This window comes from Bos taurus, chromosome 10 (assembly GCF_002263795.3).
Source record: "Bos taurus isolate L1 Dominette 01449 registration number 42190680 breed Hereford chromosome 10, ARS-UCD2.0, whole genome shotgun sequence".
Taxonomy (NCBI): Eukaryota; Metazoa; Chordata; class Mammalia; order Artiodactyla; family Bovidae; genus Bos; species Bos taurus.
The window spans coordinates 57,755,560-57,777,890 of NC_037337.1; the positions used below are offsets into that span (position 1 = coordinate 57,755,560).

The 22,331-nt window shown below is 35.2% G+C and overlaps 1 protein-coding gene across 13 annotated transcripts in view; it reads left to right on the forward strand.

Annotated features, from left to right (window-relative positions):
* The window catches only part of ATOSA (atos homolog A), an 85,566-nt gene that overhangs the window by 33,226 nt on the left and 30,009 nt on the right, over positions 1–22,331 (forward strand). For 7 of the 13 annotated variants that reach the window (XR_009496209.1, XR_009496210.1, XM_059890849.1 and 4 more), the window contains one exon: positions 14,679–14,732. The exons of 4 other annotated variants lie outside the window; for them this stretch is intronic. Coding sequence is in view for 7 of the 9 variants with exons in the window: in XM_059890849.1 (XP_059746832.1) it covers positions 14,679–14,732 (54 nt within the window). In the remaining 2 variants the exon portion in view is untranslated. Of the gene's footprint in view, positions 1–7,061; positions 7,157–14,678; positions 14,733–22,331 lie in introns of all 13 variants that reach the window. 2 more of the 13 variants (XM_059890851.1, XM_024998026.2) reach the window with 1 other exon arrangement.

The window sequence follows — 22,331 nt, forward strand, 5'->3', positions numbered from 1 at the left end:
AGTTTTCTTTCTAGAGCTTAAGTTGCCCTCAACTCATCACATAAGCAGTCAATAGGTTGGTATGAAGAATTCTGTTATTCCTTAAAAGACTGTTGAGACCTAGAAATTCCAATAACAGATATGGAAATTAGAACTCAGAAAGTGCTCTCTCTCCTTTTTATTTTTTTAAATTAAATGTTTTTGCCCTGGCCTAGAGATTTAGTGTCTACCTAATGCAATTAAAAAAAAATTTTAAACAGATATTTCCTTGTCCCATTTAAGAAAATCATATAGATAAGGGCATTTAAAAAACTCACAAAAAACTATTTCAGTGCAAAATATCAAATTCAAGATAATTATCTGGACAGGGAAACAACAAGCCTTTATCACTTTAACTGGAAGTAAGCTGAAATAGGGAGAAAACAAAATGTGATGGAATATTAACCATTCATTATTTTAGTAGTGTTTGCGAGCTTGTTCATGCCAAGTACTATGCTGGGCAACTGTAAGAGAGATGATCCTTCTTCTCATGGACCTTAGTGGGTTAGAGAAGAGAGGTAAATAGTGATTTATTTGTGTGTGTGTGTGTGTGTGCGGGCTAAAATTTAGGAAGGAAAAGCATAAGATACAACAGGCTTGTCTCCTAAAAACAATAAAGCATCATGGGAGGGTATAATAGGACCAGATGAGCTTGGATATGACCTAATTAAGAATTGTGTATTAAGCTGAACTAGAGCTCATCACGTTATTTTTTACCCTATTCTCTTAATTTTTAGAACTTTGATCACGTGGTAAAGTTAAATTTTTAACTTCGTAAATGTGTAGGTCATTAGAAAATGTAATTTTAAAAACTCATACACAAGAGTAACAAATTTAATTTTGAATTAATTTAATAGAGAAATTTTTAATATTTAAATTATTTATAATTTTGGGGTGCCCTGGGTCTTCTTTGCTGCACGTGGGCTTTTGCTAGTAGTGGCGAGTGGGGGCTACTCTCTAGTTGTGGTGCACAGGCTTCTCATTCTGGTAGCTTCTCTCGTTGGGGAGCATGGGGTCTAGCTGCACGGACTCAGTAGTTGCAGCTCCCGGGCTTTAGAGCACAGGCTCAGTAGTTGTGGCACATGGGCTTAGTTGCCCTGCAGCATGTGGGATCTTCCTGGATCAGGGATCAGGGATCAAACTGGTCCCCTGCATTGCAAGGCAGATTCTTAACCACTGAACCACCAGGGAAGCCCTAGAAAATTCTTTATGAAGAAAAACATTTAAATCTTCCAAAGAATGTGAATGGTGAGATTTGACCCTTTAAAATGCAGTTTTTAAAAAGTTGGTTGAAGTGATTTTTGAGTCGCTAACTCTGATTTGGGGGAATCATTGAAAAATTACTGAGGTATCAAGAATGGAAAAGCAGTGAGTGTTAGAGAGTTGGACTGCTCTCCTTAAATAATACACAAAGGATGAATCACCTTTCCACAAAGTTTTTCCATGGTGTGACTTTAAGAATACTGGCATAGTTGGAGAGAAAGATTAAAAAGATTGAGATGGGGCTATGAGATTTGTGAGGAGGGGAGTGCTGGAAACAAGGAATTCTAGTTATTCAATGGAATAAAGAAGGGGTAAGATATCTCAAGGTGGCCCTGTGAGAGAATCAGATCAGGTGGGCCAGAACATTGGATGCACACAGGACAGTAATGACTAAAGAGGTTTAAAAAAGTGAGATAGCATCCCTCTTCACCTCATCTCTCATTGGTCACCTTTATGAATCCAATGCTCTGACCAAACTGAGAATGCTGAGAGATGAGATATGGGAGGTTGTTAGTAGAAGCAGTCAGACTTTACCAATGAGGACTTGTTGGAGACAGGAGAAAGGGAGGAGGCATAGATCATTCTAAGATTTCAAGTCACAAAAAGCAAAAACAGCTGTAGTTGGAAACAAGTTTTGTACTTTGACCAGAACCCCCATGATTATTTTTAGTTTGTGGTAGGCTATACGTACCAGGATCAGTCTGTGCTTGTGGCCAAAGTGGTACTTACAGTAAATGGGATGGTAGTATTTTATAATTTCAAAAGTCAACACATGTAGAATTAAATATTATTTAAATTGGAAGGGGCATCTTGTTTCTCATTCCTTCATTTTACAAGTAAGTTTGTTGAGGGTCACAGAGTTTAATTGACCTTTCCTGAAGTCTTGTAACTAGTTCATGAGAAAGCTGGAATTGGAATCCAGATCTTCTGGCTTCTAGTATAGCATTTTTCATACTTTTTGCAAGTTACTGAAATTTTGTTTTCATTTGTTTTCTGTTTTATCGAGAGATCTATCAATTTCAAGATCTATTATAAGTGTAAAGGTTGGTGTCAGATCTGTTATTTAGCTATCAAAAAATTTAGGTGAAAGATCTAAGTTAAATATGGATTTAAAGCCAGTTGGCAAGTTTATCTTCTAAACATAGGATTTTAGAATAATCTAACAATAAATAATAGTTATGCTCAATTGACGATAGTTGTGAATCTGTTCACTGAACTAAAACCAGTTTAATCTGGTTCTAGAAGTATCCTATACTTGGGTGATTCAAGTTGATGGTAATGACCACAGTTATCCAATAAAACTTTAATTAAAAGCATTATATTAGCATTAAATCCCACTGCTTGATCATTATCTTTATCAAAGGATACTGCCTTGGCAGAGTTACACATTTGAGGGGGAACTACAGCGATATGAAACTAAAGAAAAAAATAGAAAAACTGTTGTTTTTCATCTTACCGACCTAATATAGCAAGGTGATATCTTTATAATAGCCATTTACAACTAAACTATAACTTCTATTCAAAATAATTGATCTCTCCACACTTGTGCAGAGGTCAGTGAATGAATCCACTTGAACAAACAAATGGTTACAAGGCTGACATTGTCTGCTTGCTTCAACTTGTTGAATCACTGAAGGAATCGGTGGGTATTCTTTCTTGGTGCTATTACATTATCTCATTTTATTTTTGGCAAGCTATCATTCTCATTGACTTCTGATCCATTGCAGTCTCCCCACCCCCACCACCTTTTTTAATGGATTGGCAGTTTTCCACTTTTGTGGAACGTTGTGGTCTCTATTTCCCCATCATTGCTCCTTCAAATGATAGATAAGCTTCTCAGGCTGACTGAAGTGGGAGCAGTGGAGAAGGAGAGGGGAGGGACCTCTGGAGAATGATAGTTGGGTTCTTGGTTATTACTCACACAGGGCCTGAAGTCAAATCATTTTCAGGATAGTGGTGGTGGTTCCTGAAGTTTGGTCCTCAGACCTGTGCTAGTGTAATGTAAGTTTTTTTTCATTTGTCCATGACAAAGATGGCAGCCATTCTCAAGAGAGACTCCTTTTCTGTGATCATGACTGTCAGTTTTTTGTTATTAAGTGTCTTTTCTTTTATGAAATCATGTTTTTTCTTTGTAATTTTGTTTTAATTTTAGAAGTGAAATGCAGTGTTTAAAAATCTCCAGGAGTTTTAGAAAGCTTATTTTAGCAAACTTTGGAGAGATTATTTTAATTTTTTATATTTTATTGTTTCAGATAATCTTTAATTAAGTTTATACATTATTGAAAAAAGTAAATATAAAATTGTGTGTATTGCTGTTTAACTTAATGAATTTTTTATGCCTTTTTATAAACAATATAATTATTTTAATGGCCATAGGATATTCCATCATGTTGACATAACATCACTCAAACCTTTTTCCATAGTAATTTTTGAAAATACTTTTAACTTTACTATTATAGTAGATAAAACATGGCTTTTCACTGTGATTTATATTGGTATTTCTTTGATTAAATATCCTCTCTAGAGAGATTAAACATTCTGGTCTGTGTTTACTTATGTGAATTCTTCTTTTCAAATTTGAAAATAGCAAGTTTAATTAAAATAGCATATGGAATAATTTAATATATGTAGGAACACTTTGTCAACCATATAGTATAGAAATATGTTCCCTTCTACTTTTTCTTTAAGAAATACTTTGATTTTATACATTTTAATCTGCCAGTATTTTCCTTTATATATATTTTTCTCTTTTCAAGCTAAGAAATGTCTCATTTCACTAAATAAATACATATTGAATATTTTCCCCATTAAAACTTACATGTGGAAAAAAAAAAAAAACTTAGATGTGATTCTTTTTACCTGTGAGGTCTGTATTTTCATGTATGATCTAAAGTGCTGTTTCTCAAAGTGTGTCACCTGCATCAGAGGCATAAAGCTTTCTTATTAAACATGCAGACTCCTGAGTCAGAATCTCTGGGAGTAGGACCTAGGAATATACATTTTCTGCAAACTCCTAAGATAATACTTGTTTTAGAGTCCTGTTTCTGCTGTAAGAAATTTCTGCAACTTCATGGCTTAAAACAATGCATTTAACCAATTTCTAAATCTGTAAGATGACTCAGAGACCTCATCTGGGCCAACTCTATTTCAGTTGTTAAAAACAAGTGAAAAAGAGTTGCTGAAACAAAAAAACAAGAAAATTGGTAGTAAGGCCTATATTTGATCAGTAGCATATTGGCTAGGGACCTAAATATTGAAATGGGACTAAGATATATCAAGTCTAAAAATTTTCTATGTATTTTTGGAAGATTATATAACCTTTTCTAGATTTTTTTTTTTTTGATATTTCTTTAGTCTTTCACCTGAGAGAATTTGTGAAAATAATTGAGGTAAACTATAAGAAAGTACTCCTGACTCAGAAAAATTATAATGTAAATAAAATGTGATATATTGACTTTTATGCAATTATTAATAAGATGATGAATTCTAAAAATAGAAGGCCCACGATATTAAAATCTGTATAAATTTTACATTGAGGTGGACTTTTAGATGCAGATGAGGAAAATTACTTTAGTAATTGAGTTTGGCTTGGTTTTATCATGTTGTACCTTATATCCTCAGTATTTATTTGTCTTCTAACTGGAAGTTTGTACCTTTTGACTGCTTTCATCCATTTTCCCCTTCACCCACCCCTTGCCTCTGATAACCACAATGATCTCTTTTTCTGTGAGTAAGTTAGTTTTTCTGTTTTTGAAGTACAGTTGACATCCAACATTATGTTAGTTCCTGTTGCACAGTGATTTGGTATTTCTATACCTTTCAAAATAATCACCATAATAAGTCTAGTTATGATATGTCACCCTTTCAAAGATATTGCATAGTTACCAGCTGTCTTGCTTACACTGTTCATTTTATACCCATGACCTCTTTCTTTTCTTCCCCCATCCGCTTCCACTTAGGCAACCACCTGTTTGTTCTCCTTATCTATGATTCTGTTTTGTTGTGTTTGTTTATTCGTTCATTTGTTTTTTAGATTCCATATGTGAGTGAAATTATACAGTATTTGTCTTTCTCTGTCTCATTTATTTCACTTAGCGTGATACCCTTCTAGGTCCATCCATGTTGTTGCAGTGACAGAATTTCATTCTTTTTTGTGGGTGAGTAATATTGCATTGTATAAATAAGTCATATCTTGTTTATCCATTCATGTTTTGCTGGGCATTTGGATCGCTTCCATGTTTTGGCTATTGTAATAATGGTGCAGTGAACATAGGGATGCATGTATTTTTTCCAATTGGTGTTTTTGTTTTCTTTCAATAAATACCCAGGAGTTGAATTGGTGGATGATATTTTTAATCTTTTGAGGAATTTCCATACTGTTTTCCATAGTGGCTGTACCAATTTACTTTCCTACCAGCAGTGCATGAGGGTCCCCTTTTCTCCACATCCTTGCCAACACTTGTTTTATTTGTTGTCTTTTTGACAGTAGCCATTCTGATAGGTGTGCCAAATAAGACTTTTTGCCAACTTCAAGATAATATCTGAGAGAGAAAAAGAGATATTCAAGAGTTCATAAAAAGTTGAAAGCCTCTTCCTTATATAATGGAGCTGAGATTTTAATCCATTTATTTAGTTTTTCCTCCAGGACTCCCCACAACTAGTTAAAGAAGTTTTTTTGGACCAGCTGACATAATTTTTTAATTTCAATGTAGAAAAATGAACTCCATATTTATTTTCATATTTCTTAGACTTCATGCAACTGTAAAACCAAAATAATTTTGAAAAAGCTAAATTCAGGCCATCATCAAAAAGTCTACAAAAATAAATGCTGGAGAGAATATGGAGAAAAGGGAACTCTCCTACACTGCAGGTGAGAAAGTAAATTAGTATAACCACTATGGAGAACAGTATGGAGGTTCCTTAAAAAATTAAGACAGAGCTACTGTATGATCTAGCAATCCCACTCCTGGGCATATATCTGGAGAAAACCATAATCTGAAAAGATACATGTACCCTGATGTTAATTGCAGCACTTTTTATGATAGCCAAGACATGGAAGCAACCTAAATGTCCATCAACAGAGGAATGGATAAAGAAAGAAGATGTGGTACATACACAATGGAATACCACTTAGTCATAAAAAATGAAGTGATGCCATTTTCAGCAACATAGAGATTATCATACCAAGTGAAGGAAGTCAAACAGGAGAAAGACAAATATATGATATCACTCATATATGGAATCCAGTTTTAAAAAGATACAAATGAATGTACTTACAAAACAGAAGCAGACTTAACAGATAGCAAAAACAACTTATGGTTACTAGAGGGGAAGCATAGGGGAAAGGGATAAATCAGGAGCTGGGGATGAACACATGCACACTGCTGTATATAAGATAGATAACCAACAAGAGCCTACTGTATAGCACAGGGAACTCTACCCAATATTCTGTGATAACCTAAAGAGAAAAGAATCTAAAGAATGAGTATATGTATATGTATAACTGAATCACTTTGCTGTACACTTAAAACTAACACAACATTGTAAATCAACTATACTCCAATAAAATTAAAATATTTTTAAAAAATAATAAATGTGGATAAAATTACAGAACCACTAAACTTTGTCATTGTGATGTATTAAAAAGCTATTGGTCAAAATGTGACTATCATGCTTGGTGTTATGGGCCAAGTCCTTTTGAGTTGAACATGCCTACGATACTATGGCTTGATATTTGCTTGTCCCATTTGACTCACTGTCAACTTTTGTTGGTACCCCAGGTCACTGTTTTGTGGACTATATTAAGTCCACCTCTCTTCTTACCAGCCAAGAGCTATTCAAGTCATGCTGTTTAAACACCAGCAAAACTGTCAATGTAAGTCATAATTGTACATATGAATATAACATTGAAATAAGAAAGCAGTCCTTGATTATCATTGTCCACAATGTTCCAGACTAGGTTTATGCTTTTTTTTTTTTTTTTTGAGATTTTCATTGAAAATAAATCATGTGTTAAATTTGGAGAGAGAGTTTCAGATCCTCAGAATGTCCACAGACTCCAGTCTGAGAACCAGTTCTACCCAGTTACATGTTATACATTGATACATGCAAATTCACAGCTACAACTGAAAAACATAATTCCAGTGTAAAGCAGGTCCCTTGCTTTTCTAATGTCACCTCTGCTTTCCCTATATCCTACCTTGCCTAATATCCTCATTTTCTCCCTTTACTTAGCCTCAAGTTTTCAACTAGAGCAGTGATTTTCAGTCCCTGTTGCACATTAGAATTACATAGGGAGCTTTTATGCGAATATAATATCTAGTCTTGGATGTGTTCAAGTTTTGTTTCTGTTTTTATTTTGTTTGTTTGTTTTGTCTTATACTTTGTTTTTAAAGTTTTCCAGTTTGTTCAATGTGTGCCTGGGATTCAAAACCACAAGATTCTAAAACTATTGAAAATTTCTATCAAGATATTTTGGCTTATTAAGGAGCAGTAAGGCTGTGTATTATATAATACTGCTTACTGTATGCCAGGCACTGTGTTGTTCAACACATATCATTACCTCATAAAATCAGTGATGTTATGAAATTGGTATTAGCTCCATTTTTCAGAAAGGTTAAGTTTAGAGAGACAAATTAGGTTCCCTTGGGCTGCATTATTAGCAGCAGAATGGGGATTCAGATTGTCTGTTAATCATTATCTTAACCACAACACTATAAATATTCAGTCTTATTTCACCCTTTTATTACAATATAGATTTACTTTAACCAATCCCTGTTAAATGCACACTTTGATGAAGGCATTTTTACTTTGAGTAGTTTACATATTTTGACTAAAAATGTGTAAGCATAAAGTATGAATGCAGTTCATATGAACACCTGCAGCTATAGTTCTCTTTTTTCCCTATTCCATTAAGAAGTTTGTTGGATAAATGATTTCATTTTCTAAGATTGGATTTCTTTTCAAAAGAGGCTGAAAAGCATTCACTTAGTTAGCTCACTTTGTTTTCAAGTCTATTAAGAAATATTGCATTTGAATCACATTCTGATTAAACTTATAATTTTAGGGTTACCATATTTGGTTGATCTTAACACATTTTCTATATTTGACATCTTTGAAGTCCGAAATAAATTTGTTTCTTTCACTTTGATGGCCCACTGTAGTTAAATTGGTGGATTTTTCTGTTCATGAATGATGAAATAGTTGTATGTCTTAAAATTAATGACATCTTGGATTTGATGAATTAACAACAGTGGTTATATATGAATGACTATTCCATATATACTCTGCCTATTTTGGGAGGTAAAACAGTGTGATATATTCTCGGTATTGCGAAGATTAAATAAGATAAAATAATCATCATGGTATCTGGCACATAGTAAGAGCTTAGGAAATGTCAGCTGTTGTTATGACATTGTAAATATTAGTGTTATAACTGCATCATGGCTCCACAGTTACAGACCAGAGAAAGGTGACCGGCAGCCTTCAGTTTATAAGTGAAAGAAATTAACTGTTCTTTCAGTTATTTCCTGTAGACAGGTTCTTTTATAAACAAATCTGACTGGCACTAGATTGATATTTCCAAGACTGCTGTATATATAGAATGCTAAAAACCAGCATTATACAATATACTGTGCTGTACTGCTCATTATGGACTCTTATTCTGGCATATTCCCAAAATACAGAATTGAATATAGATATTCACTAGTCTAGTCCAGGGGAATTTTGTCCAAGAAATGCAGCACCAGAGATTACAGGTATGAGAAACAAGATTGTTGTCAGTAGACTTTGAGTATGTCAGTTTTTATAAGAGCTGTGCTTCCCTCAGTCACACAACAGTTTTTTTTTTACCTGTAATACAAGTTAAATAGCAAATAATTGTTGCAGGAGTAATATTTCTCTCTTCTTTCAGTAACTCACACTTACTTTTCAGGCCCTGAACACTTTTAAGTATATCCATACCCATCAGACATTAAAGTGCTTAATATAAAACATGTTGTTGTTTAGTCACTCAGTAGTGTCCGACTCTTTGCGACCCCATGGACTGTAGCACACCAGGCTTCCCTGTCCTTCACCATCTCCCGGAGCTTCCTCAAACACATGTCCCGTGAGTCGGTGATGCCACTCAATCATCTTGTCCTCTGTCGTCCCCTTCTCCTCCTGCCTTCAGTCTTTCCCAGCATCAGGGTCTTTTCTAATGTGTCAGCTCTTCGCATCAGATGGCCAGAGTATTGGAGCTTCAGCTTCAGCATCAGTCCTTCTATATAAAACATAAATTATATTAAGTTTGTACAGAATGTCCTTTTTTTTTGGTCCTGGGAGGTAAAAACTCACCTGAGCTTTGATCATTTTCTTTCTTGCTTGTGACGTTGCTTTCAATTATTTTTTTTCTATAATTTATGTTTCCTAAAGGAAACTTCTTAAGTATAATTTTGGGATAAGTGAATAGATTATTTTCATTATTGATTTTTATTTTTTAAATCTGCAGAAAGCAAAAAGAGAATATTTTCCTGGAATTGTATAAAAGGGAAATGTTTTTTTAATTAAAAACTTTCTTTAGAAAGGACTTTTAGATTCTCAGCAAAACTATGAGCACAAAGTGCCATATCTACACTGTTACCCACACATGCACAACTTCTTCAACTATGGATACCCCATGACATGGTGGTTCATTTGTTAGTCAGTGAATCTACATTGATACATCATCATCAAAAGTCTATACGTTATTTTAGGGTTCACTCTTGCTGAATATATATATTTGCTGAATTTTATAGTTTTATTATATTTTTTCTTTACTCCTCTCTCTTGAGCTCGCCTTCTGCACCCTACTCTCCTTTATCTGATACTCTGCCCTGTGACTCTATCCACTTAACCTCCCTTTCCCTTAGTTCTTTTGTCCTTTACTCAGGGAGACTGCTGGGTTGTGTCTGCTTCTCCTCTCTCTTGGAAACTCTCTCCTTTCTTCAGCCTGGAAACTTTCTCCAGGCATTAAAGCTGAGCAGTTGTAGGACTCATCTGTTTATTTTTCTCTCAGAGATCACTGTCTTGCACTGTCTGTTGTCCAATGTCTGGAAACAGTTGTTTGTATTTTGTCGTGGTTTAGGCGTGTAGGTAAATCAAGTCCCTGTTACTCCATTTCGACTGGAAATAGCCTAATGACTACCAAAACCAAACCAGTCATGTTACCCATCCTACCAGCCTTGTGGAAGAATTCATAAAATGGGTGAATATAGAAATCAGTCATTTCTCTCCAGTATGTTCCTTGGTGGGAAGATAAGGTGAAGTCTTGCTCTCCTCCTATGTACAGAGACCCAACCCAAGTAAAGGGGAAAAGTACCTTTCTCCCCTAACACTTACCATTATCAGTATTTACATAAAGAAATTCAGTGACATGTCTCAACTTGCCCAGGACTGTCCTAATTACATCCTGCTGTCTTCTTTGTGAAAACAGTAAAATCAGATTCTGCAGTGCATGTTTTACTTTTGCAGTTGTGAGAGTTATTAAAGGTTAATTTGTTTTCAGATCTTTACATGAATTTTTTTACTTTGGCCATCAGTTATGTTGTATATAACCTCATTTCAATGAGGTTTGCTTTTGAAGGTTAAATAATTACTGAAATTTAATTCGATAATTCCTACCCTAACAAGGGGCTTCCCTTGTGGCTCAGCTGGTAAAGAATCTGCCAACAAGGCAGGAGACCTGGGTTCCATCCCTGGGTTGGGAAGATCCCCTGGAGAAGGGAAAAGCTACCCACTCTGGTATTCTGGCTTGGAGAATTCCATATATAATCCATGGGGTTGCAAAGAGTTGGACACGACTGAGCGACTTTCACTTTCACTTCACCATAGCAAGGTATGCCAAAGAATCTTTTTCTTTCTCAGAAATTTCTGAGAGAATTATTATTTTAACTTGCCTGCAGTTACTCAGTATTTGAATTTACCTCTGTTTGATATAACGTCAGTATTTACCTCCCAGTTAGGCCATGTTTTAGAACCATCATAGTTCTATAGAAGAATATAAAATTTTAATATTTTAGGTTTAAGATGAATTATAATTTTGGCATCTTATGTGTCCCTTAGAAAAATTATCTTTTGAGATCATTTGTCTAAAGCCAACAGGAAAATCATTATAAGCAATATGATTGTCAAACAAATCATCCCTACTCTTACTGTCAAATAATAAATAGTTCTACTCTTATTCAGTTTATTTTTCCTTTTATATTTCCCCCTTCTTATTTTCCTATTTGTTCTTTCCTCTTTGTCTATTCTCTATTCCTGTCCCTTTTCCTCCCCTTTTTTTCCTCTTTATTTTGATCACAATTCTTAGTTACTTATCCTTCTGTTCTTTTCTGATTATTTTCTATAAGAATTCCCTTATCTCCACAGGAATTACTGTGGCTGAATTTGTAAGGAGCCAGAAGGGGAATGTGGATGGCACTCATATATAGAGGTTTTGTGTAGTTGAGAATTCAGATTGTAAAAGAAATGATGTTTGTTGCAACAGACAATTATAGTCCTCTGGGAAGAGAGTCGCCTTGCAGAATTGTGTGAAGTACAAGCTTTACCTTCCTTGGCTTCTGATGAACTCTTTTTACTCTTCTGTGCCTAGAAAATATCTATTTGTTAACAACTGGGTAAAAATTCAATAATAAGTAGTTGCATAATTAGATTGAGATTTCTTTTTTTTTTTTTAATGAACTCAGCAATTGCTTTACTAGTATAAAGAGTAGTTTCTTTTGTGTTATACCTTTAGAGCACTTTTAGTTAGAAATTATTTTGATGAAAGATGTGTAAATACTAATCATAAATGCTTTATTTCTTTGTTATGCAAACTTTTAATCTATAATATAATCATCTGAGCAGTTTAAATGACATATGCTTTTTTTAAGATTTACTGTAGCCTATGATAGTGTTTTGGAAACTACACAGCATTGTATTTTTTTATTACTGTAGTTCATTTAATAGTTATGGTAAACAAATTCAGATTTGTAGGTAGTTGCTATTTTATATAATGTGATATTTGCAAAGGTGGGAAAAGAGATAGTACTTATTATTTGACTGTAAATAACTTAGGGAACAGAGGAACTTAGCATGGGCTGAGTTCTGAGTAAATAGTCTTGTCATACCTCACATCAAAGGAGCACCTTGTATACTTCCAGAATTCTCTTATGTTCTTTAGTTTTAGAACTAGAACTATTTGACTTTTAACTTTTAGATCCTTGTATCAAGAAGTTCATAGTGCTTTAGAAAATACTATTAACCTTAAAATATCTTAAGAATGATGGAATGAATATCTTATATTGATTTTGTTCACAATAATTAAAATTTTGTGTGTATGTTATACACACACGTATATATGAAAATTGCACAACACCAGTTGTGAGCCTGATAGAATGTCTACAAACATGAACAGCTTTAGAAAAATTTAAGAAACATTTTAGAGCATTGAAAATAATTGAAAGTCCAAATTGTCACTTAACAAATCACTAAGTCTGCTTTTCTTTAGTGCGTTTCCATTGGTTAGTTCTACTGATTGTTAACAATTGAGAATTAGTGATTAGAGAATTAACCAAGGCTTTTTCCTTTGGTTTCTGTGAGGTTCTGTGTGAAATATGTGTAAGATCAGACCCTCAAAATTACCTGCTGTCAGCATTTTAGAGAATACACTATCAAATGGCAGAAATGGCTGTCAAGTTGGAATTTAGGAAATAAATTCTCTTGAGATACTGATGATTGGGTCCCAGGAACATACTTGAAATAATCATTTTGGTTGGGTATGTGAGTGTGTTTTAACAACTCTTTGCTGAAATGTCTGTGTCAATAAGTTAAATTCTGTCTTTTAAAAAGCATAGTCAAATAAAAGTTAAAAGAGCTTCTTGTGCATTGCCTGATGTTTTGACACCTTCAGTCTGCCGTTTGTTACAGAGCTAATAATCTGAGCTCATTTGTCCTATAAAACCTGAATTCTTCAGTTTAATCTACTTTAATCAAACTTGGGCATACTTCAGTGTGTAGTCTTTGATCTACACCTGAGATCTTATTAGTTAAATATGCTTAATCATTTTTCATTATGCTTATATATTCATTGAGCATCTTCTATATACCAGGCACTGTCCTGAAAGTGAAATTCGCTCAGTCGTGTCTGACCCTTTGTGATCCCATGGACTATACAGTCCATGGAATTCTCTAGGCCAGAATACTGGAATGGGTAGCTTTTCCCTTACTCCAGGGATCTTCTGAACCCAGGGATCGAACCGAGGTCTCGCACATTGCCGGTGGATTCTTTACCAGCTGAGCCACAAGGGAAGCCCAAGAATACTGGAGTGGGTAGCCTACCCCTTCTCCAGGGGATCTTCCTGACCCAGGAATCAAACCAGGGTCTCCTGCATTGCAGATGGATTCTTTACCAACTGAGCTATCAGGGAAGCCCACTGTTCTAGACACTGGTAATAGAATGATGGCTGTGTTAGACCTGGTTCCTGCATGCCTGGATTTTATGATCTAATTAGAGACAAACAGCCATTAGAGCAGTAGGAACACCTGAAGCTTATGAGAGAATTTCCCTTTGCGTCTACTTCCCATCTGAGTTGAAATTTCACTGCAATCAGGCACTAGAAAAAAATTGGCAGATTTTCAACTTCTCCATTGGAAAATACACAGTTTGTAACAGTGTACTCCTTAGTTAAGGCTTTTAACCCCTGCTTATCTTCTGGTTTTGGTTTTCCAACTCATTTACAACTCTTCTTTTGCAGCTTTCCAAATACCAGGTTTAGTTTGGGTAGCCATTGCATATAGGAATCCTTATAGATATAATAGATATTGAGGACACAATCCTCATGTCTCAGTGCATGAGCAAAGAAACAAAGAAAATTCTGTTAGGATTGCAGCAGAGTAACCATGTAAACAGGGAAGTTCAGTGAGGATTCAAAGGGAAACAGATTGGGAATTAGACATCAAGATGTTTTACAATAAGGACTAGAATCAATGTTCAGAGGCTGGATAACCAGTACAGAATGAGCAGTAAGAATGACCTTGATACTAACAAATACATGAGGCTGACTCTCTGTTCATTATTCTTTCCTGAGCTAGAATTGGATTTGGACTAACTGGGGAGTAGAGTTTAGGTAGGCATACTAGATAAAACTTGGAAATAAGTCCTCAAATTTTTAATGTTTTATATGCATAGGAGATCTTAGTTTAAGGCGTTAGTTTACCATTATATTGCTCTATGTGTCTGAACTGTCACTTCTATGAAGTCTAATTTCTTCATCTGTAGATTAATTAAAATTCACAATGTTCCTTTGAGTTTTTAAACTGAATTATATACAAAAGCCAAGACTCTCCCCTCTCCACTCCTGCCCTACTTTTTAACTTATCCCCTGTTGTCTTGCCCACAGAAGCTGCTCATTTTTCTTTGATGATAAAGGGACCAAGCTTGGTTGTAATTAACTGTAAGTGGTTTTGAATGCACAAAACAGAACATTGAAACATTGAAAATTCTTTTAATACCAGGAATCCTTGAAGATATGTCTGTCTGAGGGGCTTTCTAGAATCTGTGCCCTGAGTAGGTAGGGTAACTTCTACTCTAAAAATGAGTCATATTTTGTGTGAAGTGAAAAATAAGAATGCACTTTCATAATTGAGAATTATTAGAAACTATTGGTAGTATAAAGTGAGCTCTTAGAGATGGTTCTCAACTGATAATGTTTGTGACCTTGGCAAATGATTTTACAAATTTAGTTTTATCATCTGTAAAGTGAGAGAAAGACCCACGTCATTGCATTTATTTTTATCTTAAGTTTAAGAAGCCATATGGTGCACTCTGTGTACCAGGCAATATTCAGAATATTTTACAAATAGCAATGCAGGTCTTTTAACTACCCTCTGAAGGTCAATAGTGTTATTATTGCCATCTAATAGATTTTTTAAAAGCTAAGACAAAGAGAGGTACAAGAGGTATAACCTGTGCAAAACCAACCAGCAAGTAGCAGAACTGTTTGCCTGATCTAAGAGTTCATGTTCTTAACTATTACTTTGTGCTACACATACACATGACTTTGTTTTTCTGATAGAACCTCAGAATGTTAATTGCCTTAATCATAATCTTGAATTTTGGTGGTTGCTGTATAATGTATATGTACAGCAGAAATATTTGGTTGAATTTAAGCAAACTATACACAAGTCTAGAAAGTTGTTTTTAAAAGTCAGTCTGTGATAAGTTTGTTTACAGATCACTTGCCTTTTTCAGAATAGAATGCTGAGGATCAGTTTAAGCTTTGTTCTTGGCTAACAAAAACAAAGCATATTTTTGTATTTGAAGGTACTCTTCTTCTAGTGAAAATATTTATGTCACTAGTATTAATAAAATAATACTGTACATATAAAGTTGCTTTCATTTATAGCCACAGCCTCTCTTTTTTGCACTTGTCATTAAAGTTAACTTTCTCCTTTATTTTCTTCTTAAAGATTTCTCATAGTGTATAAATCAAATTGCACTAGGAATGAAAAAACCTAGATCCTGGTGTGCAGCGGTATACATACAAGTTTGATAAAAAGGAAGTTAATGTCTTTTTACCTTTGTTCATTTGAAAGTAAGGTAGATTAGCTACATAATTTCTAAGATCTTTTACAATTCTAACTTAAAACAGAAACACTCAACACATACCTATGAGATTGGAGCATGTAAATGAGAAACCAAGAATATTTCAGAGTACTTAGAACCTCATTCATTAGGAAATTAACATCAACAGAATATTAAGTATATTTTTATAAGGAAATAGATGGGTTACTATAACTCTGGAAGTACTTGCAGTTTGGGAGAAGGTTGGCTCAAGTTAGCAGTACAGACTGTATATGGAACAGAGTGAAATATACACAGGTGGAGGTGAAATTTATGACCTTAGGATTGTGTGCCAGTACCCTGAAGTAACCATTCATGGCGTAATGGCTTACATAAGTTCTGGGGAAGAGTACCAAGTAAGTGAAAGATCAGTGTGGAAATGAGTTAGGAAAGGACTCTTGTAGGAAAAATGGTCAGGAAAGTTCTTCAGAAAACTTGAGGCATATTTAATAGGTAAAAGAGAAAAGGTGGTAGTACAAGGTGAGAAATGAGTAGAGCTTGGTATAGACAGTAGTTTGGATAGAACAGGGTTACACGTAGGTAGCAGTAAAAGAAGAGATTAAGAACCAGAGCTGGAGCCTTAAGCGGACTCACCTCAGTTTATAACTTCTGGAGGCAGTGTTCTTATCAGAATCTGGCAGTGCACAACCAGAGTAGCTGGCTCTGTATGGTGGCCCAGGCCCTAGTGTCAGGCTTAAGCATTTATACTGGGTTTAATAGACAGTTAAGGAGCCAGTAAAACAAACAAAAAACAAACAGAAAAATGTTGAGCTGAGAGGAATGTGGTGGAATGGCTTTTCAGGAAGATTAATCTGCATCAGTGTGCAAGACAAATAAGGGCCTGGAGTCCTAGACCATAACTAGGAGATTGGTGTAAATAATAAGAATCTAACTTGGTAACTGTTTTGAGGTTGGTTAAAAAGGAAGGTTTAATTTCAAGAGACATTTGAAGAACAAATTAGTAAAATTCAGTTACTGGATTTTAGGCCCTGAAGAGGGAGAATCTCCTGCCCCTGTATCCAAGACTTAGAAGGGAACTTCTTTTATTCTCTTTTGGCATTTGGAGACAATTTTGTATGAGAAAGGATTCTACATGTGTAGTACTTATATTGTGATACATGAGTCGTCACTGTGTTAAGTGAGGACTAAGAAAGTAGGCTTTTGTGTTTATCATCTGTACCCTTCAGAATAATTGACAATATATGCCACATCTATCTAATCTTCCATCATCACCATCTCTTGAGATCACTGTTGTCCAAGTCACCAATGACTTCCTTAATGTCAAATCCAGTGGTCATTTCTTTGTTTATGTTTTATTAGACCTCACTACTGTTTGAGACAGTTGACCACACCCTCCATGAAACATTTTTTTTTTCCTGGAACTTCCATTATACCATACTTGACATATACCAGCTCCTTTTGCTTGTTCATCATCTTCCACCAGATCTCTACTTGTTCGAGTGTCTCAGGCCTTTGTCATGAATTCTCACTATGTGCTTCTGGGTGACTCTTCACTCTAAATGCTGTCTAAGTGCCAGTGTTTCCCAAAACTATCTCTAACCCTGGGAAAAAACCAACCTCCTAACTAGTATACCTACTCTGATTCTTTTTCCCTTATTTTGTTATTAACATATCTGTCAGGGCGATCATTTTAAAATGTAAATCAGATCATGTCATTTCTCTAGTTAAAACCATCCAACAACTTCCCACTATGTTTAGGATAAAATCTAATTTCCTTTCCCTAGCTTCAAAATCCTGTATGATGTAGTCGCTGACCACCATTCTTTTTTTTTTAATTGGAGGATAATTACTTTACATTATTGTGATGGTTTTTGCCATACATCGACATGAATCAGCCACTGGTGTACATGTGTCCCCCATCCTGAACCTCCCTCCCACCTCTCTCCCCACCCCATCCCTCTGGGTTGTCCTAGAGCACTGGCTTTGAGTGCCCTACTTCATGCATCAAACTTGCTCTGCCCTGATCACCATTCTGAACTATAATTCTTACCACTTTTCCTCTCTGCTACTGCCATTCCATCCTTACTCACCTTCTTTTAGTTCCTGGGACATTATTGCTTCATTCCTACCTTAGACCCTTTGCTCAGAGTGCTCTTTCTCCCAGTTTTTTAATGGTTTTTTCCTTGTTCTGACCTTGGCTTAAATGTTATCTGCTGAGAAAAGCCATCCCTCAACAGTCAGTATAAAGCATTCACATAATTCCTCTCAGTTTTTGCAATTATAGTATTGCAGTTAACACCATCTTCATACCTACATACTGGCTATATCAACTGAGCCCAATTCTCTAAGCATAACCTCTTCTCCTAAATCTTAACACCCTTTCTCAGATTCATCCATATGTTTTTCATATTATCAATATAAGGTACTAGTTCTTACCTAATTATTTTTAAAAGATTGCTTTTAAAGAGAAAAAAAGAAAGAAAACAAAGCAGAAAAGTATTTGAAACTTCTAAGTTCTAATTTCAACACCAGAACTAGTATGCCATTATCTATGTCTGTTGTTACAAATTCCTCTACTAAGTAACCACACTATTAATGTGATCTACTTAGCAGGGGTTTTACAAAACAATAACTAATTAATTAATGTATATGACACTATGTAATTCTTTTATTTGCATATTATTTTCAGCTAATAGGTTTTATCTTTTGTCTAATGCCAATCAGAGACTAGAAATTTATTTAAAATTTAGTTTGTGTGTTTGCTTTATAGGAATCTACACATGTGTGCATATGTAATCCCACAAAGACATGATCATAACATTCTTTCTTTTGAGAGTTGTGTTTTCACTTATGTTGTGGATAATCTTTTTTTGTCAAAAGTAGGTCTATATCATTATTTTAGGTAAAACTTTACCACAGTGCCTTTTTAACCAGGGCCGTTTTTTGGACATTTAGATTGATTACATTTTTTGACTGATATAAACACTTTAATAAATACCCTTCGACATTCAATTCTGTTACTTGTTCTGTTATTTCTTTGGAATAAATTCATGGGAGAATCTTTATTCATATTACCAGATTGTTCACTATACGTTTGAAAGGACGTGATTTTTAGAGAAACTTTCTTTTTAGCAGTCCCCCAGGTGTTCTCATGCTTCATATTATTCCATATAGGAGGGGTGTGAAATCTACTACCTTGGCAGACTTTAGAAGTAAACTTAACAGCATAGACAGCAGCCCAGTGATAGGAAGGACATTCTTCTTCCATTTCCTTTGGACAGAGCCTTGAAGTATTCTAGATTTCTCTTAAATCAAGGATTCAGATACCACCATTAAGTGTTTATGATAAGTTCTGGTTCAGAGGGACTCCAGTTAGATCCTCCCAAGAAGGAAATGGTGGTTCTGGCCTGTCCCCTGGGCTTTTTATGAAGTACTTAAGAGTAGAGATTCATAGACACTCAAGGTTGAAAGAACCAATGGATGTCTAATTCAGCTACCACTTGACAGCTAAATCCCTTCAGCTACACCTGGGCAATTATTTATCCGTCTGTTGGTGAGCATCCTTAGTGATGAAGAGTTTATTTCCCAGGTTAGCCTGTTTCACCTGTGGATCATTCTGATTGTTTAAGATTTTCCCAATGGGAAAATTATTTTCTTTGTTGGAGAGAACAGATGAAGAACTTTAAGATGGCTGAACTCCAGAACTAGAAGAGAGCGCCACTAAAAGGGAGCCAGTCTGGTCACAGCTTCTAGTCAGGCTGTGGTGTAAGCAGTATCCTCACTGAGGTCTTCGGGGGAGAGGGATTCGAGAACTATGTTTTAATTGATTGACTTCTATTCTCTAATGATCTGTCATTGATAGCCTGTGAAAATTTATAACAACCTTTCTGTTCAAAGTTATGTTTTAAATCAATTTATCTCTTTAAAAAAAAAAAAGGCTAGTCGGTAAGCCTTTGCAGCCCATGTTTGTCTACGTTTGAAACGTTTTGTTTTTATAAAAGTAAATTGTTTACAGAGACCCCCAAAATTATACCTTATTCTGGGATAATCTACGTCCTTAAGGTAGCAATTCATATCTAATGAATTTTCTTTAATATGTCATAAAATTTCCCAGTTCATTAGTCATATTCTTTACTACAGTAAACTCTATTGTATGGCAGAGGTTTTAGAAATTGAAATTATTAAAATTTTAATAATGCAACTTTTCTAATGACTATTGTTTAGTATTATCATTTGTTAAAATTCAGATACCCATAAGTTTTTACTGACAAGTTGCTAAAGGCTGTCATCATGTTGTCACATGCATTTAGCTAGTATTTTATGTGTTTCATGATACCATTGTTAGTCCATATTATTCCCTGCAGTATTTTTTGTAATAGTTACATAGATAACTAATAGGTAACTACTGTCATCTCTAATCTTTGTTTGGCATTTTTCATATAGATATTTTATACCCTGGCTAAATTCAGTAAGCCTTCCAAAGGGTTGCAGATTCCAGTCATGGTTTGGAGTATTTTTAGTTTGCTATTTGAGGAGGTAATGACCAAAACAACCAATTTCAGTCAAATATTAAATTATTCAAAAATGCTTTTTTCTAGCAGTTTGGTTTTTATAACTTTAAACTTAATAATTCTAGTATGTGAGTAAGTCATATCCTACTAGGCTTGTTTTTTGTTGTTGTTGTTTGTCTTATAGTAGGTCCTTACTGATTATCTATTTTAAATACAGCAGTGTATGCATGTTAATCCAAAACTCCCAATCTGTGCCTCTCCCCCCCACCTTCCTCCTTGGAAACCATAAATCATTCTCTAAGTCTTTGAGTCTGTTTCTGTTTTGTAAATAAGTTCATTTGTATTATTTTTTTGGATTTCATATATAAGTGATGTCATATGATATTTGCCTTTCTCTATCTGACTTACTTCAGTTCAGTTCAGTTCAGTCACTCAGTCGTGTCCGACTCTTTGCGACCCCATGAATCGCAGCACTCCAGGCCTCCCTGTCCATCACCAACTCCTGGAGTTCATTCAGACTCATGTCCATCGAGTCGGTGATGCCATCCAGCTATCTCATCCTCTGTCGTCCCCTTCTCCTCCTGCCCCCAATTCCTCCTAGCAGCAGAGTCTTTTCCAATGAGTCAGCTCTTTGCATGAGGTGGCCAAAGTACTGGAGTTTCAGCTTTAGAGTCATTCCTTCCAAAGAACACCCAGGGCTGATCTCCTTTAGAATGGACTGGTTGGATCTCCTTGCAGCCCAAGGGACTCTCAAGAGTCTTCTCCAACACCACAGTTCAAAAGCATCAATTCTTCAGCACTCAGCTTTCTTCACAGTACAACTCTCACATCCATACACGACCACTGGAAAAACCATAGCCTTGACTAGACGGACCTTTGTTGGCAAAGTAATGTCTCTGCTTTTGAATATGCTATCTAGGTTGGTCATAACTTTTCTTCCAAGGAGTAAGCGTCGGCTGCAGTCACCATCTGCAGTGATTTTGGAGCCCAAAAAAATAAAGTCTGACAGTTACTTAACTTAGTATCAAAATCTCTAGGTCCATTCATTTTGCCACAAGTGGCATTATTTAATTTTTTTTTAGACTGAGTAATATTCCATTGTGTATATGCACCACATCTTCTTTATCCATTTGGAAGATGAATTATAATTTAAAAAATAGTATCACATATATATGAGACATTACTTAGGCTGTGGACCATCCTTAGTACTCACATGGAGTAGTTGACATCTTGGAATCACTCAGCATTTCATAGCTTAGGAGCAACTGTTCTGACATAATTTTTAGCTCTCCAAGATTACCCCACAGTTTGAGAGAGGGAAAAGGATGAGCCCAGAGAAATTTTCCAGGAGCTAAAATCATGCCATGTTGCCAGCCCATGGCAAAGCTGAGCTAATCTTGAAAACCCACAGAACCATCAGAGAAAAAAGGATGAATGGATTTCTTTTTATGTCTTTTGATTCCCTCTGCAGGACATCATGATTTAACTCACTGCATCTCAGGAGACCACAGGAGACCCTTGGCTTATGACCTAATTGGTTCCTAGAGGAAAAATAAAAGTTCAGACCTCTCTTTTATCCCCAGTTGGCACAATATTATAAATTATGGTCCTTTTCCTGGAAACAAACCCTGTACCACAAATATTCCAAAATATATTATTAAAATATATGTTGAATGTATATTATTTATATTTATATTTTTACAAATATCTATTAGTATATAAAAGCAAAATTTGTAGCTACAATAAAAGAAAGCATGTTTGGGGTAGTTAGGGACTCAGATTCTGGAACCAGACTTATGTAGGTTCAAATATCAACTTTGCAGCTTCCTAGCAGGGTGATCTTGGGCAGTTATTTAATCTCTCTATGCTTCGGTTATCTATAAAAATGGTGGTAATAGTTCCCACCTTCTAGAGGTGCTCTGAGGATTAAAAAAGTTAATGTATAGAAAGTAGTGAGA